General features: G+C 37.8%; 6 protein-coding genes across 6 annotated transcripts; 4 read left to right on the forward strand and 2 right to left on the reverse strand.

The window, feature by feature from the left end:
- The first annotated feature begins 1796 nt into the window (after positions 1 to 1796).
- Positions 1797 to 3076, forward strand: LOC117619346. Its single transcript, XM_034349275.1, has 2 exons — positions 1797 to 2617; positions 2786 to 3076. The coding sequence occupies exons 1-2, from the start codon at positions 1970 to 1972 to the stop codon at positions 2861 to 2863; spliced, it is 726 nt and encodes a 241-aa protein (XP_034205166.1). The 5' UTR covers positions 1797 to 1969; the 3' UTR covers positions 2864 to 3076.
- Positions 3077 to 6294: 3218 nt separating this feature from the next.
- Positions 6295 to 7581, forward strand: LOC117619279. Its single transcript, XM_034349194.1, has 2 exons — positions 6295 to 7122; positions 7291 to 7581. Exons 1-2 carry the CDS (start codon positions 6475 to 6477, stop codon positions 7366 to 7368), a joined length of 726 nt encoding a protein of 241 aa, XP_034205085.1. The 5' UTR covers positions 6295 to 6474; the 3' UTR covers positions 7369 to 7581.
- Positions 7582 to 9004: 1423 nt separating this feature from the next.
- Positions 9005 to 10733, forward strand: LOC117619617 (60S ribosomal protein L23a). Its single transcript, XM_034349616.1, has 4 exons — positions 9005 to 9093; positions 9349 to 9394; positions 9891 to 10254; positions 10423 to 10733. The coding sequence occupies exons 2-4, from the start codon at positions 9379 to 9381 to the stop codon at positions 10505 to 10507; spliced, it is 465 nt and encodes a 154-aa protein (XP_034205507.1). The 5' UTR covers positions 9005 to 9093; positions 9349 to 9378; the 3' UTR covers positions 10508 to 10733.
- A 196-nt stretch (positions 10734 to 10929) lies between these two features.
- Positions 10930 to 13356, reverse strand: LOC117619217 (psbP-like protein 1, chloroplastic). Its single transcript, XM_034349118.1, has 8 exons — positions 13168 to 13356; positions 12930 to 13029; positions 12628 to 12708; positions 12347 to 12429; positions 12091 to 12213; positions 11861 to 11932; positions 11427 to 11523; positions 10930 to 11257 (listed from the first exon to the last, which is right to left on the reverse strand). Exons 1-8 carry the CDS (start codon positions 13228 to 13230, stop codon positions 11154 to 11156), a joined length of 723 nt encoding a protein of 240 aa, XP_034205009.1. The 5' UTR covers positions 13231 to 13356; the 3' UTR covers positions 10930 to 11153.
- A 2745-nt stretch (positions 13357 to 16101) lies between these two features.
- On the forward strand, positions 16102 to 24426 carry LOC117620048 (ABC transporter B family member 20). The gene is made up of 11 exons (XM_034350138.1): positions 16102 to 17013; positions 18072 to 18126; positions 18227 to 18402; positions 18546 to 18746; positions 19182 to 19441; positions 19561 to 19871; positions 19994 to 20214; positions 20334 to 20674; positions 20845 to 21632; positions 21721 to 21962; positions 22669 to 24426. Exons 1-11 carry the CDS (start codon positions 16606 to 16608, stop codon positions 23896 to 23898), a joined length of 4233 nt encoding a protein of 1410 aa, XP_034206029.1. The 5' UTR covers positions 16102 to 16605; the 3' UTR covers positions 23899 to 24426.
- Positions 24427 to 24586: 160 nt separating this feature from the next.
- LOC117620050 (photosynthetic NDH subunit of lumenal location 1, chloroplastic) lies at positions 24587 to 26588 on the reverse strand. Its single transcript, XM_034350141.1, has 8 exons — positions 26489 to 26588; positions 26306 to 26417; positions 25725 to 25808; positions 25572 to 25645; positions 25357 to 25479; positions 25195 to 25266; positions 25005 to 25101; positions 24587 to 24824 (listed from the first exon to the last, which is right to left on the reverse strand). The coding sequence occupies exons 1-8, from the start codon at positions 26543 to 26545 to the stop codon at positions 24721 to 24723; spliced, it is 723 nt and encodes a 240-aa protein (XP_034206032.1). The 5' UTR covers positions 26546 to 26588; the 3' UTR covers positions 24587 to 24720.
- Positions 26589 to 27869: the final 1281 nt, after the last annotated feature.

Below are 27869 nucleotides of genomic sequence, written 5' to 3' on the forward strand. Positions count from 1 at the left end.
TGGGGTTAGATCTGATTTAGATTAATTATAAATATTATTTTGACCTTTCAATGTGAAATTTTACCTTTCAAATTGCCTAAAATTAATATTGATCGTTAATTTGGATATAGCATTTGCATAAAATAAAATAAAAACCCAGCTTTTGAAATTTAGCCTTTGGATTCCAACAACTCTCTTCACTGAAACTACTAGCTGTCGCACAAAAAAGCTGCTGTCCAGACAACTTTGTTGTTATGCGGGACCCAGCTCTTTTTCCTCTTCACATGGGCTGCAAAACTTAGACTGGAATTCCGTCCCAAATTTCATCCCCAAAATACAGCGGTTGGAGAAGAATTTTGGATTCAAAACCGAAATTTTCGATTTCCACCTAATAGTTGAAGATGGTCTAATATCCTGAATAAGCAGCCTAGTCTACACAGCATTATACGCTTAGAATGACCTTTAATCATTCCTATTCGCCAATCTTTATGAATAGCGTAGGCCAAACCATCTCAAAAAGCAAGGCACTCGAACACAATGATAGTAACTTCTCCAATAAGCGCTATTACCTTTTTTGGGGTCAAGGCGCTATTACCTTCAACCATTACTTTTTGCCAACCTACGGGCTATTGCCACCAGCGCTAATGCCACCATTCTCATCTTTTCCTTTCAATTTCTTCAAGTTGGCCTGAAGTTGGGCCAATGAATAGTTTCGGTAAAGCCTAAAATTAAGGTAAGTCAATCCTTTTTTTAGGGTAATATCGGAAACACATCCAAGAAGAGGGGATAGGGTCTGATATTCATGTATTGTCTGGATTCAATTTCCGAAATTTTTTTTTTTTTTTTTTTGGGTTAATCACTAAGGAGGGGGAGGAGGATAATATTTGGGTGGTTTTCACAAGGTGTTAACAGTGCAGTTCGAATCCATGCGTTTCATGAGAGAGACTTTCATGTAACGAGGATCGCAAAATAATGATATCCTGTTACAAGTAGTTTTTCTGGTCGGAGGAAGGGGAGGACCACACCAATGTGATAAACTCCCATTGACAATTCCGATTGATTTGCCATGGGTTTTATGTTTATGATAATATACTTTCATGTTTAAAAAAACTAAAAAAATTTCAAGGAAAAAAAAACCAAGTTTGAGAACTATTACAAAGTGACAAAATGGAAAAGCAAGATTCCTACATGATTACAATTTACATATATAAAATAATAAAGAAAAGGAGGAAAGAGCAAAAAGAAAGGTCCTTTTTTTTGCCAATAAAAAGAAAAGGTTCTACTATGCATCCGAGTTCGAATTTCCATTTTTGTGATTTATATTAGTTTAAAGTAAATTATCGCTTGTATAAAAAGGAAAAAAAAAAGAAAGATTATTCTTTTTTCTTTTCTTTTTGTCATTCACTAAGGAGTGAGAAGAAGAGTATCATATTGGGTTGCCTCAATTTAAGAGTAGTTTTTAATTGAGCAAACGTTTTCTGTTGGGCCTCTCCTATTGAAATGGATGATATTCACCTAAGCTCACGCACACATATTAGGACTTGAATTCAAAACCATTTATGAAGAAACTTGACTCCAAACCACTACACTCTTGGATCCTTCGCAACTAAGAAATTTTATAAACCAATGGATTCTTAGCAACTAAGGAAATTTTATCATGTTTGAGAGGACCGAAATGTATATGTCTATGTAGTACTAGTGTTTCTTTCTTCTGAAAACTATTATAAAGTAATAAAGAAAAGGAGAGGAAAGAGAAAAAAGAAAGGTTTTTTCTTCCTTTTTTGCCAATAAAAAGGAAAGGTTCTTCTTTCTCGGTGGAGGACAAATTTGAGGGACATAGGTGTCTTATGTTAAATTGGTTTTGTCTCAATTTGTCTTTATGAAAATGTGGACTACCAGGTTAGGGGAGAGGTATAATTTGAGAGCTTGTGCTTCCCTGACATTTGTAAATTGATAGGTAACAACCTAAAACCCTCAATATTTTCCATAAATGGCAACCGCCGACTCCGACTCCAACTCCTCCAACTCCAACACCACAAGTGTGAGCATGAAGCTACTGGTGGACTCAACTCGTGGCAAAGTTTTGTTTGCAGAAGCGAGCAAGGATGTCGTTGATTTTCTCTTCACTCTCCTGTCTCTTCCTGTAGGGACAGTGATTAGGCTCCTCTCCAAAGACGGCATGGTTGGTAGCTTGGGAAAGCTTTATGAGAGTGTTGAAAATCTCGATGACACATACTTGCAACCAAATCTCAACAAGAACATGTTGCTGGAACCAAAGGCAACAGTTGCTGGTGCCAATATCCTTCCTTTGCTGACCAACGACGTTGACTCGAATGCTAAAAAATTCTACATGTGTTCATATTGCAGTAACCGCAGTATTTCCAATGTGCATGGAACCCCTTGCCCAGATTGCAATCATGGTCACATGTCCAATGAGGTGACTTATGTTTCTCCAGCACCTACTGTGGCAAGACCCAGCGAGGGAGGGTATGTCAAGGGAGTAGTGACATACATGGTCATGGATGACTTGGAGGTGAAGCCAATGTCCACCATTTCAAGCATAGCTATGCTGAACAAGTTCAATGTGAAGGAGGTTGGTGCTCTTGAAGAGAAAGTGGTTAATCTTGGCATGGAAGAGGTTTTGATTATTCCTAACTTATTTCCCATATTTCTACATGCTTTTGACTTTTTAATTTTAGGCCAACTTGCAAGTTGCATCCCCATTTTTAAGTTATAGTAGATTTTTTAATTTTGAAGCTTGTTATTTGACATTGTATGTTTTATATACATATTTTTCTGTTGTTAGGGTTTGAAGCTGCTGAAGGCATCGTTGGAGACCAGTACAGTTCTTACAAAAGTGTTCCTGGGTAATAAGAAGGCATAAAACGTTTCTGCATTATGAACTCATCAGTTTCCTACTTCTTTATGATGTCATTTTGGAGCTTACGTTATTCGGGATTTAAGGATGTGTAATAATAAGTTTTTCTAATGTCGGTTTGTTTGTTTTTTAAAAAATGATCTATGTTTTCTTCTGTCTGTTTCAATTAAGAAACTGTTTGCTTGAATTTTAATTAATTTGCTAGCGCATGCACGCCTATACCCCAAGCTTCGAGAAATGATATTCTGCAACATTTATTAGTAAATGATGGGATGAATCCATGAATATTGCTTTTCTAATGGAAGTTAATAAAAACAGAGCACCCACTTACCCATCACATATTTTCATCTTCTCCACTCCAAAACACCCTACTCTGCACCTAAAGTTGCACTTCCTTCCTTGTAACTCTTTCAAAAACCCAAGAGACCAATTGGTGGTGCGCTATTGTTCCTGATCATCTGTTGAACAATGATGAATCATTGGCTAAAAAGGTCTACATGTGTCGGAGCTACCCCCGGTATGTGGCCGAGACGACCCTAGAGCCGTTTGCTCCGAGTGCAACTATACTCTCTCCACAGAGGTGCCTTATGTCGCGGCACAGGCTACCGCCGAAGGATCGTCTAGTGTGGTGGTGAAGGAGGGGATGTGAAAGATGTTGTTACATACATGATAATGGACAATTTGGAAGTGAAGCCTATGTCTACCAGATCGTGCATTATTGGGGGAGCATGTGAATTTTCAATTTCTTCTCTTAATTGATTCAAATTGGGGAGCATGTGATAGATTAATGTAATTGTTTCGATTTCTACTCTACACACTCGATCGACAGACGATAACCATCATGCATTATTCTGTAGGCTCTACTTTTGCCATAGTTCTTTTCCTTTTTGTTTTGGTTGGAGGTGGGGTTGTTATTCAAAATGATCATTTTCTTTTCATTAGTTCTTAGGGTCTGAAATTGCCGAAGGCATCATTGGAATCCAATGCAGTTGACATTGCAAGTTGTGCGGCTCCAAGATGTTTTTGAGACTCATGTATCTTTTGCTGTTGAATAAATCACTTTCTTCATTTTTGCTTCTTCCGTTAAAAACGAAGAAGTTTGTATCTCGTACTCCGATGCAATCATTTGATTCACTAATCTTCCTTTTTCGGTACAAAAGTGTCTAAAAATTCTAAAGGAATTTGATGTATATTGATCCGGTCAACTAGTCTAATTCACATATTCTATATATATAAAATAAATAATGACATGCGCTAACATGTATACTATAGCATACTAGTAGTAACTGAAATTACAATACAAAGTGACCGCAATAATTTTGAACCGAGAAGCAATAGCTTGCGATGATTGTACCCTGGCTCCGCTCATGCCCGAATCATTTTCCAAAAACTTTTAGTACACACGCAACCGAAATGAGTCATTTGATTGATTGGTGTCAATAGCCCCATCTTCAGAAATAGAAACCCACCCTTTGCACAATGCCTCATCTTCTTGTGGTTTCCAATTCACACCTCTTTGTGGTTTTGGGGCCATTCTCAACAAGAATGAAAGTAAAATGAAAAAATATAACAAAGGGATAAAGGAAAAAAATGATTTTTGGTGGATTATTTACCAAATGAATGACTATTTATAGAGTTTGGAATAAATTTTGGGGTTGGATCTGATTTAGATTAATTATAAATATTATTTTGACATTTGAATGTGAAATTTTACCTTTCAAATTGCCTAAAATTAATACTGATCGTTAATTCGATATAGCATTTGCATAAAATAAAATAAAAACCAAGCTTTTGAAATTTAGCCTTTGGATTCCAACAACTCTCTTCACTGAAACTACTAGCTGTCGCACAAAAAAGCTGCTGTCCAGACAACTTTGTTGTTATGCGGGACCCAGCTCTTTTTCCTCTTCACATGGGCTGCAAAACTTAGACTGGAATTCCGTCCCAAATTTCATCCCCAAAATACAGCGGTTGGAGAAGAATTTTGGATTCAAAACCGAAATTTTCGATTTCCACCTAATAGTTGAAGATGGTCTAATATCCTGAATAAGCAGCCTAGTCTACACAGCATTATACGCTTAGAATGACCTTTAATCATTCCTATTCGCCAATCTTTATGAATAGCGTAGGCCAAACCATCTCAAAAAGCAAGGCACTCGAACACAATGATAGTAACTTCTCCAATAAGCGCTATTACCTTTTTTGGGGTCAAGGCGCTATTACCTTCAACCATTACTTTTTGCCAACCTACGGGCTATTGCCACCAGCGCTAATGCCACCATTCTCATCTTTTCCTTTCAATTTCTTCAAGTTGGCCTGAAGTTGGGCCAATGAATAGTTTCGGTAAAGCCTAAAATTAAGGTAAGTCAATCCTTTTTTTAGGGTAATATCGGAAACACATCCAAGAAGAGGGGATAGGGTCTGATATTCATGTATTGTCTGGATTCAATTTCCGAAATTTTTTTTTTTTTTTTTTTGGGTTAATCACTAAGGAGGGGGAGGAGGATAATATTTGGGTGGTTTTCACAAGGTGTTAACAGTGCAGTTCGAATCCATGCGTTTCATGAGAGAGACTTTCATGTAACGAGGATCGCAAAATAATGATATCCTGTTACAAGTAGTTTTTCTGGTCGGAGGAAGGGGAGGACCACACCAATGTGATAAACTCCCATTGACAATTCCGATTGATTTGCCATGGGTTTTATGTTTATGATAATATACTTTCATGTTTAAAAAAACTAAAAAAATTTCAAGGAAAAAAAAACCAAGTTTGAGAACTATTACAAAGTGACAAAATGGAAAAGCAAGATTCCTACATGATTACAATTTACATATATAAAATAATAAAGAAAAGGGGGAAAGAGCAAAAAGAAAGGTCCTTTTTTTTGCCAATAAAAAGAAAAGGTTCTACTATGCATCCGAGTTCGAATTTCCATTTTTGTGATTTATATTAGTTTAAAGTAAATTATCGCTTGTATAAAAAGAAAAAAAAAAGAAAGATTATTCTTTTTTCTTTTCTTTTTGTCATTCCCTAAGGAGTGAGAAGAAGAGTATCATATTGGGTTGCCTCAATTTAAGAGTAGTTTTTAATTGAGCAAACGTTTTATGTTGGGCCTCTCCTATTGAAATGGATGATATTCACCTAAACTCACGCACACATATTAGGACTTGAATCCAAAACTATTTATGGAGAAACTTGACTCCAAACCACTACACTCTTGGATCCTTAGCAACTAAGAAATTTTATAAACCAATGGATTCTTAGCAACTAAGGAAATTTTATCATGTTTGGGAGGACCGAAATGTATATGTCTATGTAGTACTAGTGTTTCTTTCTTCTGAAAACTATTATAAAGTAATAAAGAAAAGGAGAGGAAAGAGAAAAAAGAAAGGTTTTTTCTTCCTTTTTTGCCAATAAAAAGGAAAGGTTCTCCTTCCTCGGTGGAGGACAAATTTGAGGGACATAGGTGTCTTATGTTAAATTGGTTTTGTCTCAATTTGTCTTTATGAAAATGTGGACTACCAGGTTAGGGGAGAGGTATAATTTGAGAGCTTGTGCTTCCCTGACATTTGTAAATTGATAGGTAACAACCTAAAACCCTCAATATTTTCCATAAATGGCAACCGCCGACTCCGACTCCAACTCCTCCAACTCCAACACCACAAGTGTGAGCATGAAGCTACTGGTGGATTCAACTCGTGGCAAAGTTTTGTTTGCAGAAGCGAGCAAGGATGTCGTTGATTTTCTCTTCACTCTCCTGTCTCTTCCTGTAGGGACAGTGATTAGGCTCCTCTCCAAAGACGGCATGGTTGGTAGCTTGGGAAAGCTTTATGAGAGTGTTGAAAATCTCGATGACACATACTTGCAAACAAATCTCAACAAGAACATGTTGCTGGAACCAAAGGCAACAGTTGCTGGTGCCAATATCCTTCCTTTGCTGACCAACGACGTTGACTCGAATGCTAAAAAATTCTACATGTGTTCATATTGCAGTAACCGCAGTATTTCCGATGTGTGTGGAACCGTTTGCCCAAATTGCAATGATGAGTACATGTCCAAAGAGGTGACTTATGTTTCTCCAGCACCTACCGTGGCAAGACCCAGCGAGGGAGGGTATGTCAAGGGAGTAGTGACATACATGGTCATGGATGACTTGGAGGTGAAGCCAATGTCCACCATTTCAAGCATAGCTATGCTGAACAAGTTCAATGTGAAGGAGGTTGGTGCTCTTGAAGAGAAAGTGGTTAATCTTGGCATGGAAGAGGTTTTGATTATTCCTAACTTATTTCCCATATTTCTACATGCTTTTGACTTTTTAATTTTAGGCCAACTTGCAAGTTGCATCCCCATTTTTAAGTTATAGTAGATTTTTTAATTTTGAAGCTTGTTATTTGACATTGTATGTTTTATATACATATTTTTCTGTTGTTAGGGTTTGAAGCTGCTGAAGGCATCGTTGGAGACCAGTACAGTTCTTACAAAAGTGTTCCTGGGTAATAAGAAGGCATAAAACGTTTCTGCATTATGAACTCATCAGTTTCCTACTTCTTTATGATGTCATTTTGGAGCTTACGTTATTCGGGATTTAAGGATGTGTAATAATAAGTTTTTCTAATGTCGGTTTGTTTGTTTTTTAAAAAATGATCTATGTTTTCTTCTGTCTGTTTCAATTAAGAAACTGTTTGCTTGAATTTTAATTAATTTGCTAGCGCATGCACGCCTATACCCCAAGCTTCGAGAAATGATATTCTGCAACATTTATTAGTAAATGATGGGATGAATCCATGAATATTGCTTTTCTAATGGAAGTTAATAAAAACAGAGCACCCACTTACCCATCACATATTTTCATCTTCTCCACTCCAAAACACCCTACTCTGCACCTAAAGTTGCACTTCCTTCCTTGTAACTCTTTCAAAAACCCAAGAGACCAATTGGTGGTGCGCTATTGTTCCTGATCATCTGTTGAACAATGATGAATCATTGGCTAAAAAGGTCTACATGTGTCGGAGCTACCCCCGGTATGTGGCCGAGACGACCCTAGAGCCGTTTGCTCCGAGTGCAACTATACTCTCTCCACAGAGGTGCCTTATGTCGCGGCACAGGCTACCGCCGAAGGATCGTCTAGTGTGGTGGTGAAGGAGGGGATGTGAAAGATGTTGTTACATACATGATAATGGACAATTTGGAAGTGAAGCCTATGTCTACCAGATCGTGCATTATTGGGGGAGCATGTGAATTTTCAATTTCTTCTCTTAATTGATTCAAATTGGGGAGCATGTGATAGATTAATGTTATATGTTTCGATTTCTACTCTACACACTCGATCGACAGACGATAACCATCATGCATTATTCTGTAGGCTCTACTTTGCCACAGTTCTTTTCTTTTTTGTTTTGGTTGGAGGTGGTGGTGTTATTCAAAATGATCATTTTCATTTCATTAGTTCTTAGGGTCTGAAATTGCCGAAGGCATCATTGGAATCCAATGCAGTTGAAATTGCAAGTTGTGCGGCTCCAAGATGTTTTTGAGACTCATGTATTACACTCTTTTGCTGTTGAATAAATCACTTTCTTCATTTTTGCTTCTTCCGTTAATAACGAAGAAGTTTGTATCTCGTACTCCGATACAATCATTTGATTCACTAATCTTCCTTTTTGAGTACAAAAGTGTCTTAAAATTCCAAAGGGATTTGATGTATATTGATCCGGTCAACTAGTCTAATTCACATATTATATATATATATAAAATAAATAATGACATGCGCTAACATGTATACTATAGCATACTAGTACTAACTGAAATTACAATACAAAGTGACCGCAATAATTTTGAACTACAATAACCAAACACTTCACTTGTGTAAAAGGAGGGGGGATTTTAGTGAAATTTTCAGCACACATTAAAATTTAATTTAAATTATAAAAGAGGAAAATTTACTTAACAAAAGATAAAAGAGTAAAATCAAATATTTTAAGTTTAAAAAAAATAAAATAACTCACAAAATTAGAAAAAATCACGTATTGGGCAGTTAACACCATATCCATTTCGTTTATTTTATTTCTTTTGGGCCCAAAATGAGGCCCAAGAATTATATTTTCAGTAAAACTCATGGCCCGTAGCGAAGCAAGGGCATTGTTAGTAATAAAAAACAGAGTAGCTATATAAGGAGCTCAGATTCGTCTTCTCCACTCGAAAACCCTACACTTCGGCCGCAGCTGCTCCTCATCTACAGGTACTTCTTCAAGACTCCATCTTCGCCGCTGTCTAGGACTCTGAGTACAGTTTTCTAACCAATTTCGTTGACGAAGTGAATTTCTTAAGCTGAATTAGCTATGTTCTTGGGCTGTGATTTAGCCTCTTTTTTGTGTTTAATATTTTTACGATTTATCGCTTTGGTTATGCGTTTGAGATTTGTGTGTTTCTGCCTTTTCTAATATTCGTATTGATTAAGTTTGTCCTTGTTTTCTGTTTGCATAATGCTTGTTAGGTAGGTTTGTTTCTCGTTGAGCTCAGAGCAATGGCTCCTGCTAAAGGTACCTCCTTCTTTCTCATAGAACTGATATATTTTGTGTAATAACCAGAAAAGGAAAAAAAAAAAATGAATTAGTGGGTTTCAATAGCTGTATTTTACGTAGGCGATTACTCTGAAAAATCATTCTTTATGCCACTAAATCTCATTTCACTGCTTCTACGTTTCGTCGTTGTATGCGTGTTTAGAGTAAGATTTGCAAGCCAGTGGCCGAATCAAATGGCATGTTATGTTATTTTCTATATATTCGGTGAACTTTCATTTCATTTTCAGTTGCTGCTTTTGAAATGGCTATGTATTTATTTTTTGAGGGGGATATTCAGTAAGTTTGCATGATTACTTGTTTTGGGAAACCTGCGGGATAGGATTTATTCATTCACCTCTTAATTTTGCTTTGGGTTGCTGTTAAGAATGTAATATTCATATTTTTCTCTAAGTGGTAGTTTCAGTCCAGGCACATAATTATGCAACCTAAATTGTTATTTGTTTGCCTCGTGCAGCTGACAACACGAAGAAGAGTGATCCAAAGGCCCAAGCCTTGAAGACTGCCAAGGCTGTGAAATCCGGCCCTAGTTTCAAGAAGAAGGCCAAGAAGATCAGGACATCAGTCACATTTCATAGGCCAAGGACATTGAAGAAGGAAAGGAACCCCAAGTATCCCCGCATTAGTGCACCACCAAGAAACAAGTTGGACCATTATCAAATTTTAAAGTATCCATTGACTACTGAGTCTGCAATGAAGAAGATTGAGGACAACAACACACTTGTTTTCATTGTTGACATCCGAGCTGATAAGAAGAAGATTAAAGATGCAGTGAAGAAGATGTACGATATTCAGACCAAGAAAGTGAACACCTTGATCAGGTATATGTTATTAGTTTATACTCGTTTTAGCAGGGCTGAGGTTTCATTGCTGACATGCTGATCAATGTTTCCGTATTTGTGCTGGTCTAATCATGGAACAAGCTGGTTAAATGTCTGCATAATCATGTTGCTTTTCATGAAGATTAATCTAACCCTTATGTTGTGCAGGCCCGATGGAACGAAGAAGGCATATGTTAGGTTGACACCAGACTATGATGCCTTGGATGTGGCCAACAAGATTGGGATAATCTAAATTAATGTTGTATTGTCTTTTTATTTTGAAGCCAAGTGATTTCCGTTCTTGCTATGACAGTTTTGTTAGTATTGCGCTATGTTAGTACTCCTGGAGTAGTTTGGTTTTCTTCAATTTGTATTTGATACTATATTCATCGTTTCCTTTTTCTTATGGCAATGGGATGCGATTAAAATTTAGTTCGGTGTTAATGCCTTAATATACACTGCCTATTACCATGTTTTGAATTTTGTTTTAAACATAAGCAACCATTTATTTATGTTGGATCATTGTGCTGTTGACGAATTCTACCTTGAAAATTTTGCGGTTTGGTTTTTCTTTTGGCCAATTATTGTGCCCTCGATATAAGTTATTTTCAATTAACAGCTGCCTGAAAGGATACGGTTGAATGAAAAACGCTGTGATATGATGGGCAGCTGATGTGAATGCTGGTTCGGCAAAAATGTATTTCATATGTCAATGACTATATAATATATTTATCCAGAAGAAAAATGCTTCTCCCCTCTCCCACCCTCTCAATAATACAAAATGAAAAGAAAAATGAAGAAAAAAGAGAACACAAAAGAAAAATGTTGATGAGCATAATGGTATTTGCTAATTGCAACCAAATGTGAGCCGTTCCTAATCAGATTTGTGAAACCCCATCTCAGACTTTGAAGATTTTGAAAGAATCAACGACGGTGTGTAATTTGTCTTTCATCTTACCCCACCTCCTCTCATTGGCCCCAATGGTCAAAGTGAAGAACTTGCCTGCAAACCAGAAACAAAACTTTACACTAAGATGCCGACCTACAAAACTATCTATAAGCTGTGATTCAGGCTTGGTGAAAAATGATGTAGCAAATGCCAAGCCTGCTGAGAAATTGAATGAAGCAGAATAGAAGAAGCCTTAAACAGGATGCATTTCCCAGTTTCATACCATTGCCAATAGATATCTTGCTGAGAGCGTGGCGAGTATAGTTTGGAGCCTTCGCAACGAACTCGAAAGTGTAATATGTTTTCCCATCAATTTCATGCTGCACCAGAGATACAAAAGCAATTAATCAGCATTCAATTAGGCCATATATCCTAGAATCAAGGATAAAAATATATTGAAGTTCCATATAAGAAGGTAGCTACTGCATCTGCCATACTGTTTTATGCTACCTCCTGATCAACAAAAGGTTTGCAGCATTTCCAAACAGAAGCTCATGGATTTCCTATTTTCACTTCTATCACAAATTTGCTATACGTAACTACATATTTCAGGAGATTTCATTGTTTGTAACTAGCTGATTGCTTCCCCTTCATGAAAGCACAAAAAAGTTGAACACATTATGGTAATATCAAGCAAAAACAAATCAAAGAACAAACCTCTACTGCCTCAATCAGTTTTGTTTTCTGGGTAGGAGGAGCCAGAACCTTCTTGATTAAAGTTTCAGCCACCTGAGATCATTAAGTAAATGAGTATGGTAACTTACTAGTCTTTCATCCACCAATGTAAGGAAGGGCTGAGCAAAATGCAAACAGAAACTGATTTCAACCTCTGAGATTCTGGTTAATGTTAGAGACACAACACTAGTGGCAAAGATCAGAGAGCTAACCTGTTGTGGTGACCCGAATTCCTTAATGTCTTGCTTGACGGTTGGGAAGACATTCACACTTACAGTCTCTAATGGCTCAATGACATCCTTGAAGACCTTGTCTTGACCTTCAACGGTTACTTCCTGTGCTCTCCCCAGAAAGAGAAAAAAAAAAGAAAAAAAGAACCCACTAAAGAACTGGCCATAACTCTAAATGTCTACCACCTCAATGACCAATTACATAAGCCAGAGGTAGATAAAACCCAGAAACTCTCACCTGCCACCCAAAGGGATAAACAAATTCGTACCCGTCTGTCTTGTCCGTGACTGGCAGAAATCCCTTTTTATTTTCTGCAGCAACTGAGCCATATCAAAGGTGTTCTTTTAGGTTATCAGTCATCATTAATCAAGGAAGGCAACGCATTGCACAGAATGGGCATTGTTGCTAGTACATGAACACTATCTAGTATTTAGCATGGAATCTAGAAAACCTGGTACAACAAAGCTAAACTTGAAAGGACAAAGTACAGAACAATTGAAGTTGTTGAAATTCCTTACATGACACAGAATGTTGATTAGTTAGAAAAACCCAAGAAGCAATTGTCCCTGCAGTTAGTACTTGGCGTCTCCCAGATCTATCTGCCAAATATAAACACAAACTTAGATGGAAATTCAAAAACAGAAATGATGGTTACCCAATGTCATCAATCAATCAATATAATACAAAAGCCAAAAGTTGTGCCTAAAACTGCCAAAGATTATTACTTCTACCATGGATGAGTGATTACAATTTGCAAAGGGCAATAATATGTAACAGCAATGCAGATTAAATTCCACAAATATGGGTAAAAAGCAAGGACCTTGAGAAGGAGAGCATGTTGAAGATGCCGGAGTTTGCTCTGCTCTTACCAAGAACGAATTGCTTCTTCTACAGCAATGGAATGTGCTTTGCTTATGCAACTGATGCCATAAAACCCAAAAAAATATTACCAAGTGAAAAAGAAACAAAATTTAAACACAAACACTCAATGAATTCATAGAGCTACAATGGAAACCGAGAGAGAGAGAGAGAGAGAGAGAGAGAGAGAGAGAGAAAACCTTAGTGAAAGAGTTGAGCACAAGGGTCCTGTGGAGGGAAGGTGAGTTCTGCAGGGTCGCCATTGCCAGTGGTTTTTTTTTTGGAGTCTCTGAATTTTGTGAGTGAAGCAGGAACAAAAGTGGACTCAAGTGTGTTTGTGGAGATCACCTTATCTATTTCCTTCTCTGTTTGGACGACTTATCTGTTATACTCGTTGAGCCACCTGTATTGGCTGTTGTTCGTTAAGACCTTTTGCTTGCCACATCAGAAAATAAAAGAGAGAAGAAAAAAATATACTGCTAAAACTTAAAAATAGGCCATTTTAATAATGTTTTTGGAGAATATTTTCTGAAAATGAAAACGAGAAAACAAATTTACATTTTCAGAATTCGAAAATACTTCTGGTAGATTAATTGAGAAACATATTTAAAAAATTAAAACAATAAAAAATGTCTGGTAGTATAATTTGAGAATAATAATATGTGTGGTATATTTCAAAGGTATTTTTGTTAATGTCTGATAAAAAAAAAAACTATAACACAATTTTATGTATAAAAACAACTTCAACCCCACTCTTGTAAACAAAGGGAAGGTTGATAAAAATAAAAAATAAAATAAAAAAGCTAAAGAAAAGAAAAAAACAAACACACCACCTTTTTTTATTTTTGGTCAGAACACCCCACCTCATTTTCCCGATCTAAACATATCTCCTCTCTCTCTCTCTCTCTCTCTCCCCCCATTTTTGTTAACTAAACACCTCTGAGATCTCTGAGATCTCAATAAACAACATCTTGTTTTTAATTTTTGTTAACTAAACACCTCTGAGATCTCTGAGATCTCAATAAACAACATCTTGTTTTTAAGGTCATAGTTTCAAGGTCATATTCTCCTAGCAGCAAAAATCAGGTAGATGGGTTTTGTGCTTGTTCAATTGGCTTGATAGTGCTGGTTCGATTGGGTGGTGATGGTGCTTCTATTGGGTATGGGTGGTGGAGGTGCTGGAGCCGATTGCTTTTACTAGGTGGCGATGATGTGTATTGGGTTGGATTGGGTGTTTGGTGGTGATTCAATTGGGATGGTTGGTGATGTGGGGACTGGGTCTGTGAGGTTTGGTGGCAGTGGCAGGAGCTTTGGCGGTGGCAATGGTCTGACAGCCGTGTCGGTGGTGGGTTTGATGGTGGACGCTGTGGCGGGTTGGACAGCGGTGGTTGGGGTTTGATTATGGCGGTGACAATTAATTTTCGATTCTATTTTGCTTTTGGAAATGTTGAATCTGCATTCTCTAAAAACGCTGGAAACGTCAAAATGAAGTTGTTTACTGTGTTTTTAGACTTCCCCACCGAACGCATATTCCACCCGTTTTTACACTATGAAAATGAAAAGAGACTCTAAAAACGCCACCGAATGGGCCTAGAAACAAAAACCCAATTAACTTTAAACATTTTTTTTATGCAAGTAATATTAAGAGATGGAGAATCGAACTCAAGATTTCGGATATAAGATAAATGCTCTTTTTTCATGATGTATGTGGGAAGTTCACTAATGATATTGTTGTCACAAGATTTGCATAAAATTCAAACCTTTTGATAACATATTGTTGGTTTTCAAAATTTCCATTATATGTTTCTTGAAAACTAAGGTATGATGTGAGGAATTTAGCATATCCTCTTTGTAATTTTATTTCTTGTTTTAAAAATAAAAAATTAAAAAACAGTTGTTAGTCTCAAATTCATATCCCAGTGTTTATTATTGATGTTCCAAATAAATATAATTAGTTATCAAGTCAATCATGTTAATTCGGATCTATTATCAACTAATCGTGTTGATGAAGTTCAATAATAATAATCAAAAGAAATTGTGCATTATGATTTTTTTTCTATAACATGTTTTCTTAGAATGCAATAAACATAAAAACTTTGCTTTCATCATGATTGCGCAGCATAATGCTAAGCTAACACAATTGAATTGAATTCTACATTATATCAACCAAAAAGCAAATTACATGGTAATAAAATGCTTTTAAGAAAAGTTGGTTTGATTTTTTAACTACTTAAGACTTTGCTGCCGGATTATTGTTGATTAATTACAGATGCAAGCTCAACATCAAATCAAGGTGACACAAGCAACTTAAAATTAACATAATGAAGTGGTGCTGTGGTGGTTCCCATCCTTTTCGATGAATGTAAAGATGAGTAGGAAGAAAGTAAAAGCTTCTAATGTTAAGATAATTCAACAATTGTTGTTCGTAATATTTGAAAACCAGACACCACAAGACCAAATAATAATTACAAATTGAACATAACTTGTATGAATTGGCGAAAATTATTATTGAACGTAACTTCAACAAAACTTGGAAACAAAGCAACAAACTTTCTCTTAAGTTATGTGAAAACATAGGCATTGTCTTCGAACTTTGAATTCGCATTAAGATTGACAATTTCTAAAGTGTGTGACAATATAACACATTAAGATATTTCCCTCAACAATATTTTTTTCCTTTCAATGAGGAAGGAAAAGGGAGAACACCTTGGCAACATTACTCCAATAAAGAAATAGTACCTACCAACCCAAAAGGCAAAATGAAAAAGAATGAGAGGGAACAGAGCAAATGCACTGGCACCAAACGAAAAGAAAAAGAATGCTCATCCCTTTCTCCTTCGCAATCATCTCTCTCTTTTTGCTCCTCCTCCTCCTCCTCCTACGCTCTTACTCACACACATGACAACCCATAGACTCCCAAAAAAAATTCATTAAAGAATTCCATTTAAATATAAACGAAAAGCTAACTAACCTCCCCGCCCATATCACCGAATTCCACACGTGTCACCCTCCCACCTCCCAACCTCCTGGACTACAACGTAATTTCACCAGACCTCACACAGCTGTTCACACATTTACCAACACAATCATTCCCCGCCAAATTACCAAACTACCCCCAAAAAAACATGACCCAGGTGCAAATCCCTCCAAAACGCATATCTTCATCGCCGGCGTTTGACCGTTATAACCAAAACAGAAATACGAAGAAGAACGATGTTTTCATTTTCATTTTCGTATTTTTGAAATTTTATTTTATTTTTTGGGGAGTTTTTTTATTTTTTGGGTTTGTGACAGTGGGTGTGCGTGGAGTCAATATTTCTGCTTCTGCTTCTTCCTTGTTTGTCTTTCTCCGCCTTGTTTGACCGAGTCGCCAGCCTATCGACGACTCGTTGTTTTTCGTCTTCTTCGTCTCCTCTCTTCTGCTGCTTTTCGAAAAAGCAAAAAACAGCAGAAGATCACAGAGAAACCGAAACATCAAAACATCAAAATCTCCTCTAAATTTAGCACAGATCCCGCTAAATTTAGAGGGAGCGAGAAAAATACGTACAATTAGGTTTAGGGTTTTTGGGACAGAGGGAGGTGTAGCAGGAGGACAGGGAGCGAGCTAGGGACACAACGGTAATTTCTCCACCGCCAAGATGATGATCTCTCGGGGGCTGTTCGGGTGGTCGCCCCCGCACATACAGCCCTTGACGCCGGTCTCCGAGGTGTCCGAGCCGCCCGAGTCGCCGTCGCCGTACATGGACCAGAGTGCCGACGCGTCAGCCCAGCCGATGGAGCAGGAGGAGGAGATGGAGGAGCCGGAGGAGATCGAGCCGCCGCCGGCCGCCGTGCCCTTCTCGCGGCTCTTCACCTGCGCGGACCGCCTCGATTGGGTTCTCATGACCGTTGGATCGCTCGCCGCCGCGGCTCACGGGACGGCTCTCGTGGTGTACTTGCACTACTTCGCGAAAATAATTCAGATACTCTGGATGGGCAAAAACCACCCAGGCGACCAGCCGCCGCCGCCTGATATTAGCGAGGAGCAGTTCCAGAAGTTTATGGATGTGAGTTATCTTGATTTATCGAAACCCTAGCACGTGTTTTTTCCGTTTGGTTGATGACAAGAAGGATTGAAATTGTTCTATTAAGCGAGTCTTCGTTTAAATTGAGCTCGAACCGATGGTTTAAGTGTGGGACATATGACATATAGTATTCGAATTTCCTTTTGTAGGTATTTTTTTTCTTTTTGTTTTTTTGTTAGCCTGAGCTGCTTTTAAGAAGTTTGGGATGCAGTATTCCCAATTAATCGTTTAGGTTTTGTAGTAGCTATAGTACTAGGGATAGAAATTTCTGTTTGCTGCTTAACTTTACATGCGTAGATTTGAATCCTCTTGTTTGATAAAGAAGATGGTTGTTTAATAGTAGTGTTGAAATCATCCAAAAGAAAGGGAAGATCGCATATGAGGGGCATATGCTTATTCATTTTTTGTTTTACCGCTGACAGATGTTCATAAGCAAGTGTTACTATGGTATGTTTGAACTGTTGCTTTCTTTCTTGGGGTATATTTGTTTTGCCACTGATTCATTTCCCAATCTATTGGCACACTGAAATACTGAGAATAGTTTGATTCTCAAAAAATATATATATTTGTCTTTGGAGGTGTGGTGCTAATCTTTTTGGCCTATCAACTTTATATGATTATGAGAGAGATATAGCATGTCATTTATCTATTATGAGGCGTGAAATGTTTCAAGAATGTCCTAGTAGATGTATATAAAAGATATATATAAGTTTAAAGGTAATTCTAACTAAAGTTTTGTCCGAAAACCTTGGTTCAGAAGTTTTTGCGTTATAGAAAAATGTGTGTAGTTGAAATAATTTATAAGAATTCTCAGCAAAAAGAATCTATTGATTAACAGGCGGCTTCTGAATTGTATTCAGACAAAAATTATCTTTTTCTGTTTTTCTCCTTGGACTTCTATAGTAACCAAGAGTCTTTGTTGTCTTTCTGCACATTTTTTTATTCTTTATTATACCATCTTCTCAATGAGTATCAATGTATGAAATGGAAGTTGAAGGAATGAGCACATATTCAATAACTGTTTTATTGTCTGCTTGCAGCTTGCTTTATCCATCATTTATATTGCCACAGGCGTTTTTGCTGCTGGCTGGATTGGTAAGATTGATTTTTCATTAGAAGAATTAGTCATCACTGCATTTCTTTCATCACAGAATATGCTCCTCTGCATTTATACTAACTTTTTTCTATGTAATAGAGGTCTCATGCTGGATTCTGACGGGAGAAAGGCAGACTGCTGTCATCAGGTCAAACTATGTTCAAGTATTACTTAATCAGGATATGAGTTTTTTTGATACCTACGGAAACAACGGGGACATTGTGAGCCAAGTATTGAGTGATGTGCTGCTCATTCAGTCTGCTCTTAGTGAAAAAGTATGCCTAAAGCTAATATATCATCTCTTTCCCTGTCCCCCTTTTCAAGCACACACTTTTTTTTTACTGACAAACTTCTTCCGTATGTGATCTATCGGTGCATGTGTCTTGCCTAATATTTTTATTGCACTGTGATAATGCAGGTTGGGAACTATATTCATAACATGGCTACATTTTTCAGTGGTCTCATTATTGGATTCATCAACTGTTGGCAGATTGCGGCAATAACATTGGCCACTGGCCCATTTATTGTTGCTGCTGGAGGAATATCAAACATATTTCTCCATAGGCTTGCTGAGAATATTCAAGATGCATACGCTGAAGCAGCTAGCATTGCAGAACAGGTTTATTATTTAATATAATGAATTTCCATCTTACCTAACCATCGAATCAAATAGAAAAATTTCTTTGCCTCTTTTTTCGGGCCGTATCATCATATTTATTGCAAATAGTGTCACAAATTGCGTATTTTTAGTATCGCATCTTTGAAATGTCTGGTTGATAGATCAATTATATTGATAGTCTTGAATATGTAATGGTCGTTTTTCATATAATGAATTTCCATCTTACCTAACCAAGGAATCAAATAGAATTCATTTTTTGCCTATTTTTTTGGGTCTTATTATCATATTTGTTGCAAATAGTGTCACAAATTGCCTTTTTTAGTATGGTGTTGATAGATCACTTATACTGATAGTCTCATATATGTAATGGTCGTCATTTTGGCAAAGTGGTTAAGGGCATTGTTTCTTAAATTTCCGTACTTCTTGATTATGCAGGCAGTCTCTTACATTAGGACGTTATATGCATTTACAAACGAAACATTAGCCAAGTATTCGTATGCAACATCACTGCAAGCAACTCTCAGATATGGCATATTGATAAGCCTTGTGCAAGGACTTGGACTTGGATTTACTTATGGTCTTGCCATTTGTTCTTGTGCCTTGCAACTGTGGGTTGGAAGGTTCCTGGTTTCGCAAGGGAAAGCTCATGGTGGTGAAATTATAACAGCCCTTTTTGCTGTAATATTAAGTGGCCTGTAAGCATCTTGTTTATGTTTTAATATATATATATATATATATATTATCTTTTCTCTAGGAACATATGCCTATCATTTATTCCTTTCTACTTTTGTGTTATTTCTGTCTTCATTTACAGTGGTCTGAATCAAGCGGCAACAAACTTCTACTCATTTGATCAAGGTCGAATTGCTGCATTTAGACTTTTTGAGATGATAAGTCGATCATCCTCTACCGTTAATCATGAGGGAACTACCCCAGTAACCGTGCAAGGAAATATTGAGTTTCGGAATGTATATTTCAGTTATCTATCTCGTCCTGAGATCCCCATTTTGAGTGGTTTTTACCTCACTGTACCTGCTAAGAAAGCCGTGGCACTCGTCGGCAGGAATGGTTCTGGAAAGAGCAGTATTATCCCCCTCATGGAGCGGTTTTATGATCCTACATTAGGTATGAGGGTCATATTTCTTGCACATTGTGGTGTGTTTACTATTTCATTCAAGGTTCCACTGAAACGTTTAGCAAAAATTTCTGCTTGCAGATTCCAATGGTTTTTCCATTTTGTGGTGCAGGAGAAGTTCTTTTGGACGGAGAAAACATAAAGAACCTGAAACTGGAGTGGCTTAGAAGTCAGATAGGGCTAGTCACGCAGGAGCCTGCCTTGCTGAGTCTGAGTATAAGAGATAATATTGCTTATGGCCGGGATGCTACAGTGGATCAAATTGAAGAAGCTGCTAAAATAGCGCATGCGCATACATTTATTACCTCACTTGAGGGATCATATGATACACAGGTGAAACTTGGAACGCAAAATATACATTGAACCTGTATCTGTTTTTATGTTAGTTTCTTTCTCAGCTGTTTTTCTTTTGAAACATTTTATAAAAATTCATTTTGATCTTCACATTTCAGGTGGGAAGAGCAGGCTTAGCATTGACGGAAGAGCAAAAAATAAAACTTTCAATTGCCAGAGCTGTGCTGCTAAACCCGTCCATTCTTTTGCTTGATGAAGTCACTGGAGGACTTGATTTTGAGGCTGAAAGAGCTGTTCAAGAAGCTCTAGATCTCCTCATGTTGGGGCGTTCAACTATAATTATAGCTCGGCGGCTTAGTCTTATAAGGAACGCTGATTATATAGCTGTGATGGAGGAAGGCCAACTAGTTGAGATGGGTACGCATGATGAGTTACTAACTCTGGATGGCCTATATGCGGAGCTTCTCAAATGTGAAGAGGCTGCAAAACTTCCTAGGAGGTATGGTACAAGAACAGTTGTTCTTCCTTTAGTTTGGTTGAAGATTTCCTGTGATTATCTTTGCACTATCTGTTCGGAGTTTTATGTAACCACACAATAATTTCTATTTCGAAATGGATTATCATTTTTCTTCTTACCAAGTTATGTCTTTATGATTTCTGTTAATACAGGATGCCATTGAGGAACTACAAGGAGACTGCAACCTTCCAAATTGAAAAGGATTCTTCGGCAAGTCATAGCTTCCAAGAACCATCATCTCCAAAAATGATGAAATCACCCTCGCTTCAGAGAGCTAGTGGCATGTTCCGGATGGGAGATGGCAATTTTAACTCAGAGGAGTCACCAAACGCTAGGAGTCCTCCAGCAGAGAAAATGTTGGAAAATGGTCAGCCCTTGGATTCAGCAGATAAGGAACCATCAATAAAAAGGCAGGATAGTTTTGAAATGAGACTACCTGAGTTACCCAAGATTGATGTCCAGTCTGTAAATCAACAGACATTGAATGGTTCGGACCCTGAATCCCCCGTTTCACCCCTTTTGACATCTGATCCGAAAAATGAGCGTTCCCATTCTCAAACCTTTAGCCGTCCACATAGCCATTCGGATGATTTTCCCATGAAATTGAAGGAAGAAAAAAGCACACATCAAAAGAAGGCACCATCATTTTGGAGGCTTGCACAGCTTAGTTTTGCAGAGTGGCTTTATGCTGTGTTAGGAAGCATTGGTGCTGCTATCTTTGGTTCCTTTAATCCTCTTCTCGCTTATGTTATTGCACTGATAGTAACAGCATATTACAGAGGTGATGAAGGTCATCACTTGAGTCAGGAAGTAGACAAATGGTGCTTGATCATTGCTTGCATGGGTATAGTGACAGTCGTTGCCAATTTCTTGCAGCATTTCTACTTTGGTATTATGGGGGAGAAAATGACAGAACGAGTTCGTAGAATGATGTTCTCAGGTGCGTGACTCTTTAAACTCTTATTAGTTTTAGATATTGCATTGTACCGTGTGGGCACTTTATCTTACATTTTGCAATCATGTGACAGCAATGCTGCGCAATGAAGCTGGATGGTTTGATGAAGAAGAGAACAGTGCCGATACCTTATCCATGCGCTTGGCAAATGATGCTACATTTGTACGAGCTGCTTTTAGCAATCGGCTTTCAATATTTATACAGGATAGTGCTGCTATTATTGTGGCTGTTCTCATTGGGATGTTGCTACAATGGCGATTAGCACTAGTGGCTTTGGCAACTCTACCAATTCTCACTATTTCTGCCATTGCACAGGTTTTCATCATATCTACTTTTATAATGTAAAATTGTCCTGATATTTCTACACGAGTTGAGTTGTGTTTGTTTTAATTTATTGTTCAGTCAACTTGTGGATGACAGGGTTTCTATATATACATTTTTTTTTTTTCCTGTTTCTTGTAAGAATAGATTGTGGTTTCTCTGGTTGATCAGTTTGCCCCTTCTTTATTCTCCAAATATTAATGTCAAAATTAGCAGTACCCGTGTGTTGGTGAGCACCATTTAGTGGAAAGCAATCAAGTTCTTAGGAGCTTCAAACTTTTCCGTTGCACATTCCAATTACTAATTTTCAGTGCTTCCCATTACTGCCTCGGGAAAGGGCACGAATCCAAGGGAAACCTTTTATTTTATTTTATAAAGCTGCATTATGATTATTATGCCTTTTACCTATGGTGGATTTGAAAACTAAGTTTTAATTATCTTCAGGGATCTATTAAGTGATAATATGCCTGGCTTCTCTTTTATGAAATCATCCTATTGGCTGAATTAGAGATACAAATCTAGATATTTATAGTTAGTGTTTGTTACATAGTGTTGTCTGATTGGGTTCTGTTACTTTGTCTTGTTTAAAGAAGTTATTTATGCTCCTCGTCGAATTTAGTATCCTTTTGATTTAATGATGCATTGCCATTGGTTTTTTGACCCAAAAAAAACCTCATTATTTTTATTCTGAATGTTGCAGAAATTATGGCTTGCTGGTTTCTCAAGGGGAATTCAGGAGATGCACAGGAAGGCATCTTTGGTTCTCGAGGATGCAGTTAGAAACATTTACACTGTTGTAGCATTCTGTGCTGGTAACAAGGTAATGGAGCTGTACAGATTGCAGCTAAAGAAAATATTTAAGCAGAGTTTCTTTCATGGAATGGCCATTGGCTTTGCGTTTGGCTTTTCGCAGTTCCTTCTTTTTGCCTGTAACGCCCTTCTTCTCTGGTACACTGCAATCTCTGTGAGAAATAAGTATATGGATCTACCTACTGCTATCAAGGAGTACATGGTTTTCTCTTTTGCTACATTCGCACTGGTAGAGCCTTTTGGGTTGGCTCCTTACATACTAAAACGCCGTAAATCTCTCATTTCAGTATTTGAAATCATTGATCGGGTGCCAAAGATTGAGCCAGATGAAAACTCGGCAATGAAACCACCTAATGTTTATGGAAGCATTGAGTTGAAAAATGTTGACTTCTGTTATCCAACTCGCCCAGAACTGTTGGTACTGAGCAATTTCAGTCTCAAAGTAAACGGAGGGCAAACTGTAGCTGTGGTGGGAGTTTCAGGATCAGGAAAGAGCACTATAATTTCTTTGATTGAGAGATTTTATGATCCAGTTGCTGGCCAAGTCTTACTGGATGGCCGAGATCTGAAAGTTTATAATTTGAGATGGTTGAGGAACCACCTAGGTCTTGTTCAGCAGGAGCCCATCATTTTCTCCACAACAATCAGGGAAAATATAATATATGCAAGGCACAATGCTAGCGAAGCTGAGATGAAAGAGGCTGCAAGAATAGCAAATGCTCACCATTTCATCAGCAGCTTGCCTCATGGTTATGACACGCATGTGGGGATGAGAGGTGTTGACCTGACCCCAGGACAGAAACAGAGAATTGCAATTGCTCGTGTCGTGCTAAAGAATGCTCCCATCTTGTTATTGGATGAAGCAAGCTCGTCCATTGAATCCGAGTCAAGCCGAGTGGTGCAGGAGGCTCTTGATACATTAATCATGGGGAACAAAACAACCATTTTGATAGCCCATAGAGCTGCAATGATGAGGCATGTTGATAACATTGTAGTTCTCAATGGAGGGAGAATTGTGGAAGAAGGGTCCCATGATTCTTTAATGGCAAAGAATGGTCTCTATGTCCGTTTGATGCAACCGCACTTTGGCAAGGGTTTGCGTCAACACCGACTTGTTTAGGATGGGTCTTCAATTGTCGAGAATTCACATTTGGTTCATCTGTATGGTTCCCATTCCCTCATTTTGAATTGCTGGAGACATCTGCACCTGATGATGGATCTGTCTGTGGGGTTCCAGAGTAAGCTGGGGAGAATGAGAATGAGATGCTGAGGGTTGTAACAATGTTTATAGCAGAATGAGGCATGGAATGCAGAGGCGGCGGATTCGTAGTTATATTGTTCAAATCTAGGGTTTAGGAATAGGGTTTTTGGTGTTTGGTTGGTCTTTGAGGATGTGCTACCTGGGCTAATTCTTTAGGAGGCAAGCATGGTTAGGTTGGTGTTTGTGCTTCGTCTCCATGGTATATTGATTGTTTTAAGCAGAAAAATGGGTATCAATTCAAAGTCTCTACTGAGGTTGCGGGGGTTTTCCCTAAAATTCTAGTTTTACTTGGCTCGCTCTTTGTTGTAACCTTTGTAAATATATAGATTATTTAATGCTATTCATTTTCTCCTGCTTGATTCCACGATTTGAAATTTGTGCCCTGAATCTTCAATTATTAGATTGGGTTTTGCCTGTTCAAATACCTTAACCCTATAATTTTTAATCCAGTTGTTGAAGTTGATTCGATGCTCTCCTTTTCTTTTTCTTTTTTTTCTCTCACCTTCTTCATTATTCTGTACATCCATGCTCGGTTGATGCAAAGAAATCGAGAAGAAGAATATAGCAACGGATTTCTTAGAAAGTACATATATATACACCAAATGGTTATTTCATTCCTTAACACGAAAAACAAATCCTGAATTTCACATCGGAGATTGGCTTGCTCCATGACATTGCATGTTAGATGTCAAGCATCCTGAAAGAGTCTGCTACCACTTTAAGCTGGTTGCGGTATCTTTTCCACCGCCTTTCATTTGCTACCACAATCAGGGTGTAAAATCTCCCTGTAAGACACAACATGCAACTTAGTGTTGAATTTTGGAACTACGTTAGCTTCTTCATTCTTGCAAGAAATGAGAAGAAAAAAACATGGAATCTTTGGTATGTTAGGTTGTCCGACTAGGAATTTCAACCGGGTAGATTCTTGTGCAATCTAAATATTTGTTAAGATGATGGATACTTACCATTTCCAATGGCTACGGTTGCAAAGGAATTGGTAGCAAAGTTTGGAGTTTGAAGTCCATACTCGACGGTGTAATAGTTTTTCCCATCTATGTTTCTCTGCACTCCATAGATAGCCAATGCAGGAGTTATGAAGATGTTAGAGTTGTACAGTGCAAGAGTTCTTCTATTTAAAGAGGATAAGAATACAACCTCCTGCATGCCAAATATAGTTGCATACTGGTTGGGTGAAGCAAGTTTATATCTAACCAAATCGGAAACAACCTGTTCAAAATGGAAACTTGTCAAGGGCCACTTAAACTTCATAGAGAATATAAAACAACCCAAACAAAAAAAAAAATGCAAAGGTTTTACCTCTTCCATTGGACCCAATTCGTGAATGTCTGTTTTATTTGTTGGTAAAAATCTCACTCTAACATTATGCAGTTGCATATATCTGTCCTTGAAGGCAGAGTCATGTGCCCTGAACTCAAAATCCTGAAAGATGAAACCACAGAAATTATTCTGATGAAGAAAGAGATTTTCCCTGTGGGAAAGATTAGGCTTCTGCATAATGTTGATTTTCTTACCCTCCAATCATAGGGGTAGTAATAAGAATACCCATCTACTTTGTCAACAAAAGCTCTGTACTTTTCCGGTATTTCTTCACATTGAAGAGAATTGGTTACCAATTTATAACTCAGAGGATATAGTTTACAGAAATACAAGTTTAGACATCATACCTTCAGCAAAGAGGGAGCTTGCTTGAAGTAGACTTGTAGTTAGTGCTCCCACTCCTAAGAGTAGCGGCCTTCTCTTGCAATGGCCTGAATTTCATCAAGCTCATCAATCAGTTGAGGATACAACGCTTATTGGAATCTGATGAAGTTTGAATCAAAATCTTTGCATCAGGGTGCAATTATTATATGTGAGTATTTACCAATTTATAATGACAAATCTTTTTTCATTTTGCCAATGTTCGTAAGGAGTAGAGGGAAACTCACACACACTAGTAACATGAGAGTTTGAACCCAGGACCTGAGAGCACCTCAAAGGCCTGAGCCAATCCAACTAACACCCGGTGGTTATAATGACAATTCATAAAACATATTCTTCAGGAAAAAACCATTTACATGATACAAATTAAACCAGGCAATTAATCAAGAACAATGTAGGAGAAATTCTCTAGGAAAATGCACACAGAGCCAAAATTCAAATAAATTGAAGCAAAACTCAGAAGCAATGTTGGGTGCTCTCATCAATATGGCAAGCCATAAATATGCAACACTAAAAGAAAGAAAAAAGCTGGGATGGGTAATCTTACTTTCATCAATGGAGGCTGGCTCTGCTGAGCATGTGATGTTTTTGGAAGAAAAATAAGCAGTGGTGGTAGCTCGTGGCAACTCATTGTTGTGATTAGGCAGAGTTAATTGAAACTGGTGCAAAAACAAATACAGGGATTAGTCTTAACGAAGATCGCTGAAAGATATAAACTTGCTGCGTTTACCTTGTCAGGAATGGTAGTGGAGACCCAGCTCAGTGAGAGAGATGACGAAATTGCCATATTTGATTGTAAGAAGTGGATGGTGGAGACTCAAGCTTTCAGTTCGGCTTTTTGATTGGGGTTGAGTGGACTCTGGCCCGGCGAGCTCTGACACGGGACATGCACGTGACTAAAAAGAAGGCTTGATAATATTTATTTTATATTTTTATTAATAAAGTAAAAAGAAGAAAATGGTAAAACATTTAAAATATCAGAAAATGTCATTGATTAATTTAAATATTAAGAATTAAAATTATTAATTAAATGAGGATAATATGATAAATTCACACTTTTTCATATTTAAAAAATTAAAATTAAATAAAAAATCAGATAATGAATCCTATTTTAATGGAATTCAACTATCCATTATCATCATGCTCAAAAACAAAAAAAAAAAAAAAAAAAAAAACACTACCCATATTTTTTTTAATTCTAAAATAAATTTAAAAGTTTTGGTTATGGTTGGCCCAATTGAATATAAAACCAAATTGATGCCTGGGTTACTGGCCCATACTCAATAGTTTTTTCCTAGGTATTAAAACTAAAACCAAAATATCCAATATCTTACAAACTAATTAATAAAGCTAATTATGTCTAAAACCTAATTTTTCTAAATAAATTTAAAGGGTTGGTTATGGTTGGCCCAATTGACCCTTTGATGCCTGGGTTACTGGCCCATACTCAATTATGGTTGGAAAGGTTTGGTTAGTATCCTAATAGGAATGGGAGATTTTGCCTATGACTTGCGTGACAAGAGAGGTGCTTTCCTAAGCACTATATAAACAGGGACTTCCTTCCTAGCCTAACCTAATTTTCTGATTGAGAGATCAAAATTATCATGATGGAAGGGGACGGAGAAAATCATGATGAGGGTTTGGAAAGAAATTACCAGAGGAGGCCACAAACACAAAGAAGAAGTAGGGTGGAAGCAATCGAGTGGACGCTGGAGCACCACAAGCAATTCGTGGACACCATGAACCGGTTATATTTGGGAGATCTCACAGTTCGTACACCCAGGAGGGCGATCCTGATTGTGGAGCTCATGAACAACGAGGCCTTGAGGCTTATTCCCCGCTCAACTCTCTTGCACCACATCGGCCTCTTTCAGCGTTTTCAGAGTAATCAGAAAGCCAGTTCTCACAGTGTTTTGACGAGAGACTTTGAACGGCTTAACATTAATAAGGAGGAGGAGCAGGACTTGTCGTTTTCATGGACACCGGTGTATCACGAGGACTTGGTGGAGGCAGTGATCCAGTTGGGTGGGCTTGGAAAGGCAACCGCAAAGGGCATTCTGAAGCTCCTAGAGCACCACCGTGGCCTCACTGTTGAGGCAGTGTCGTACCAT

Source organism: Prunus dulcis, chromosome 2 (genome assembly GCF_902201215.1).
Source record: "Prunus dulcis chromosome 2, ALMONDv2, whole genome shotgun sequence".
Taxonomy (NCBI): domain Eukaryota; kingdom Viridiplantae; phylum Streptophyta; class Magnoliopsida; order Rosales; family Rosaceae; genus Prunus; species Prunus dulcis.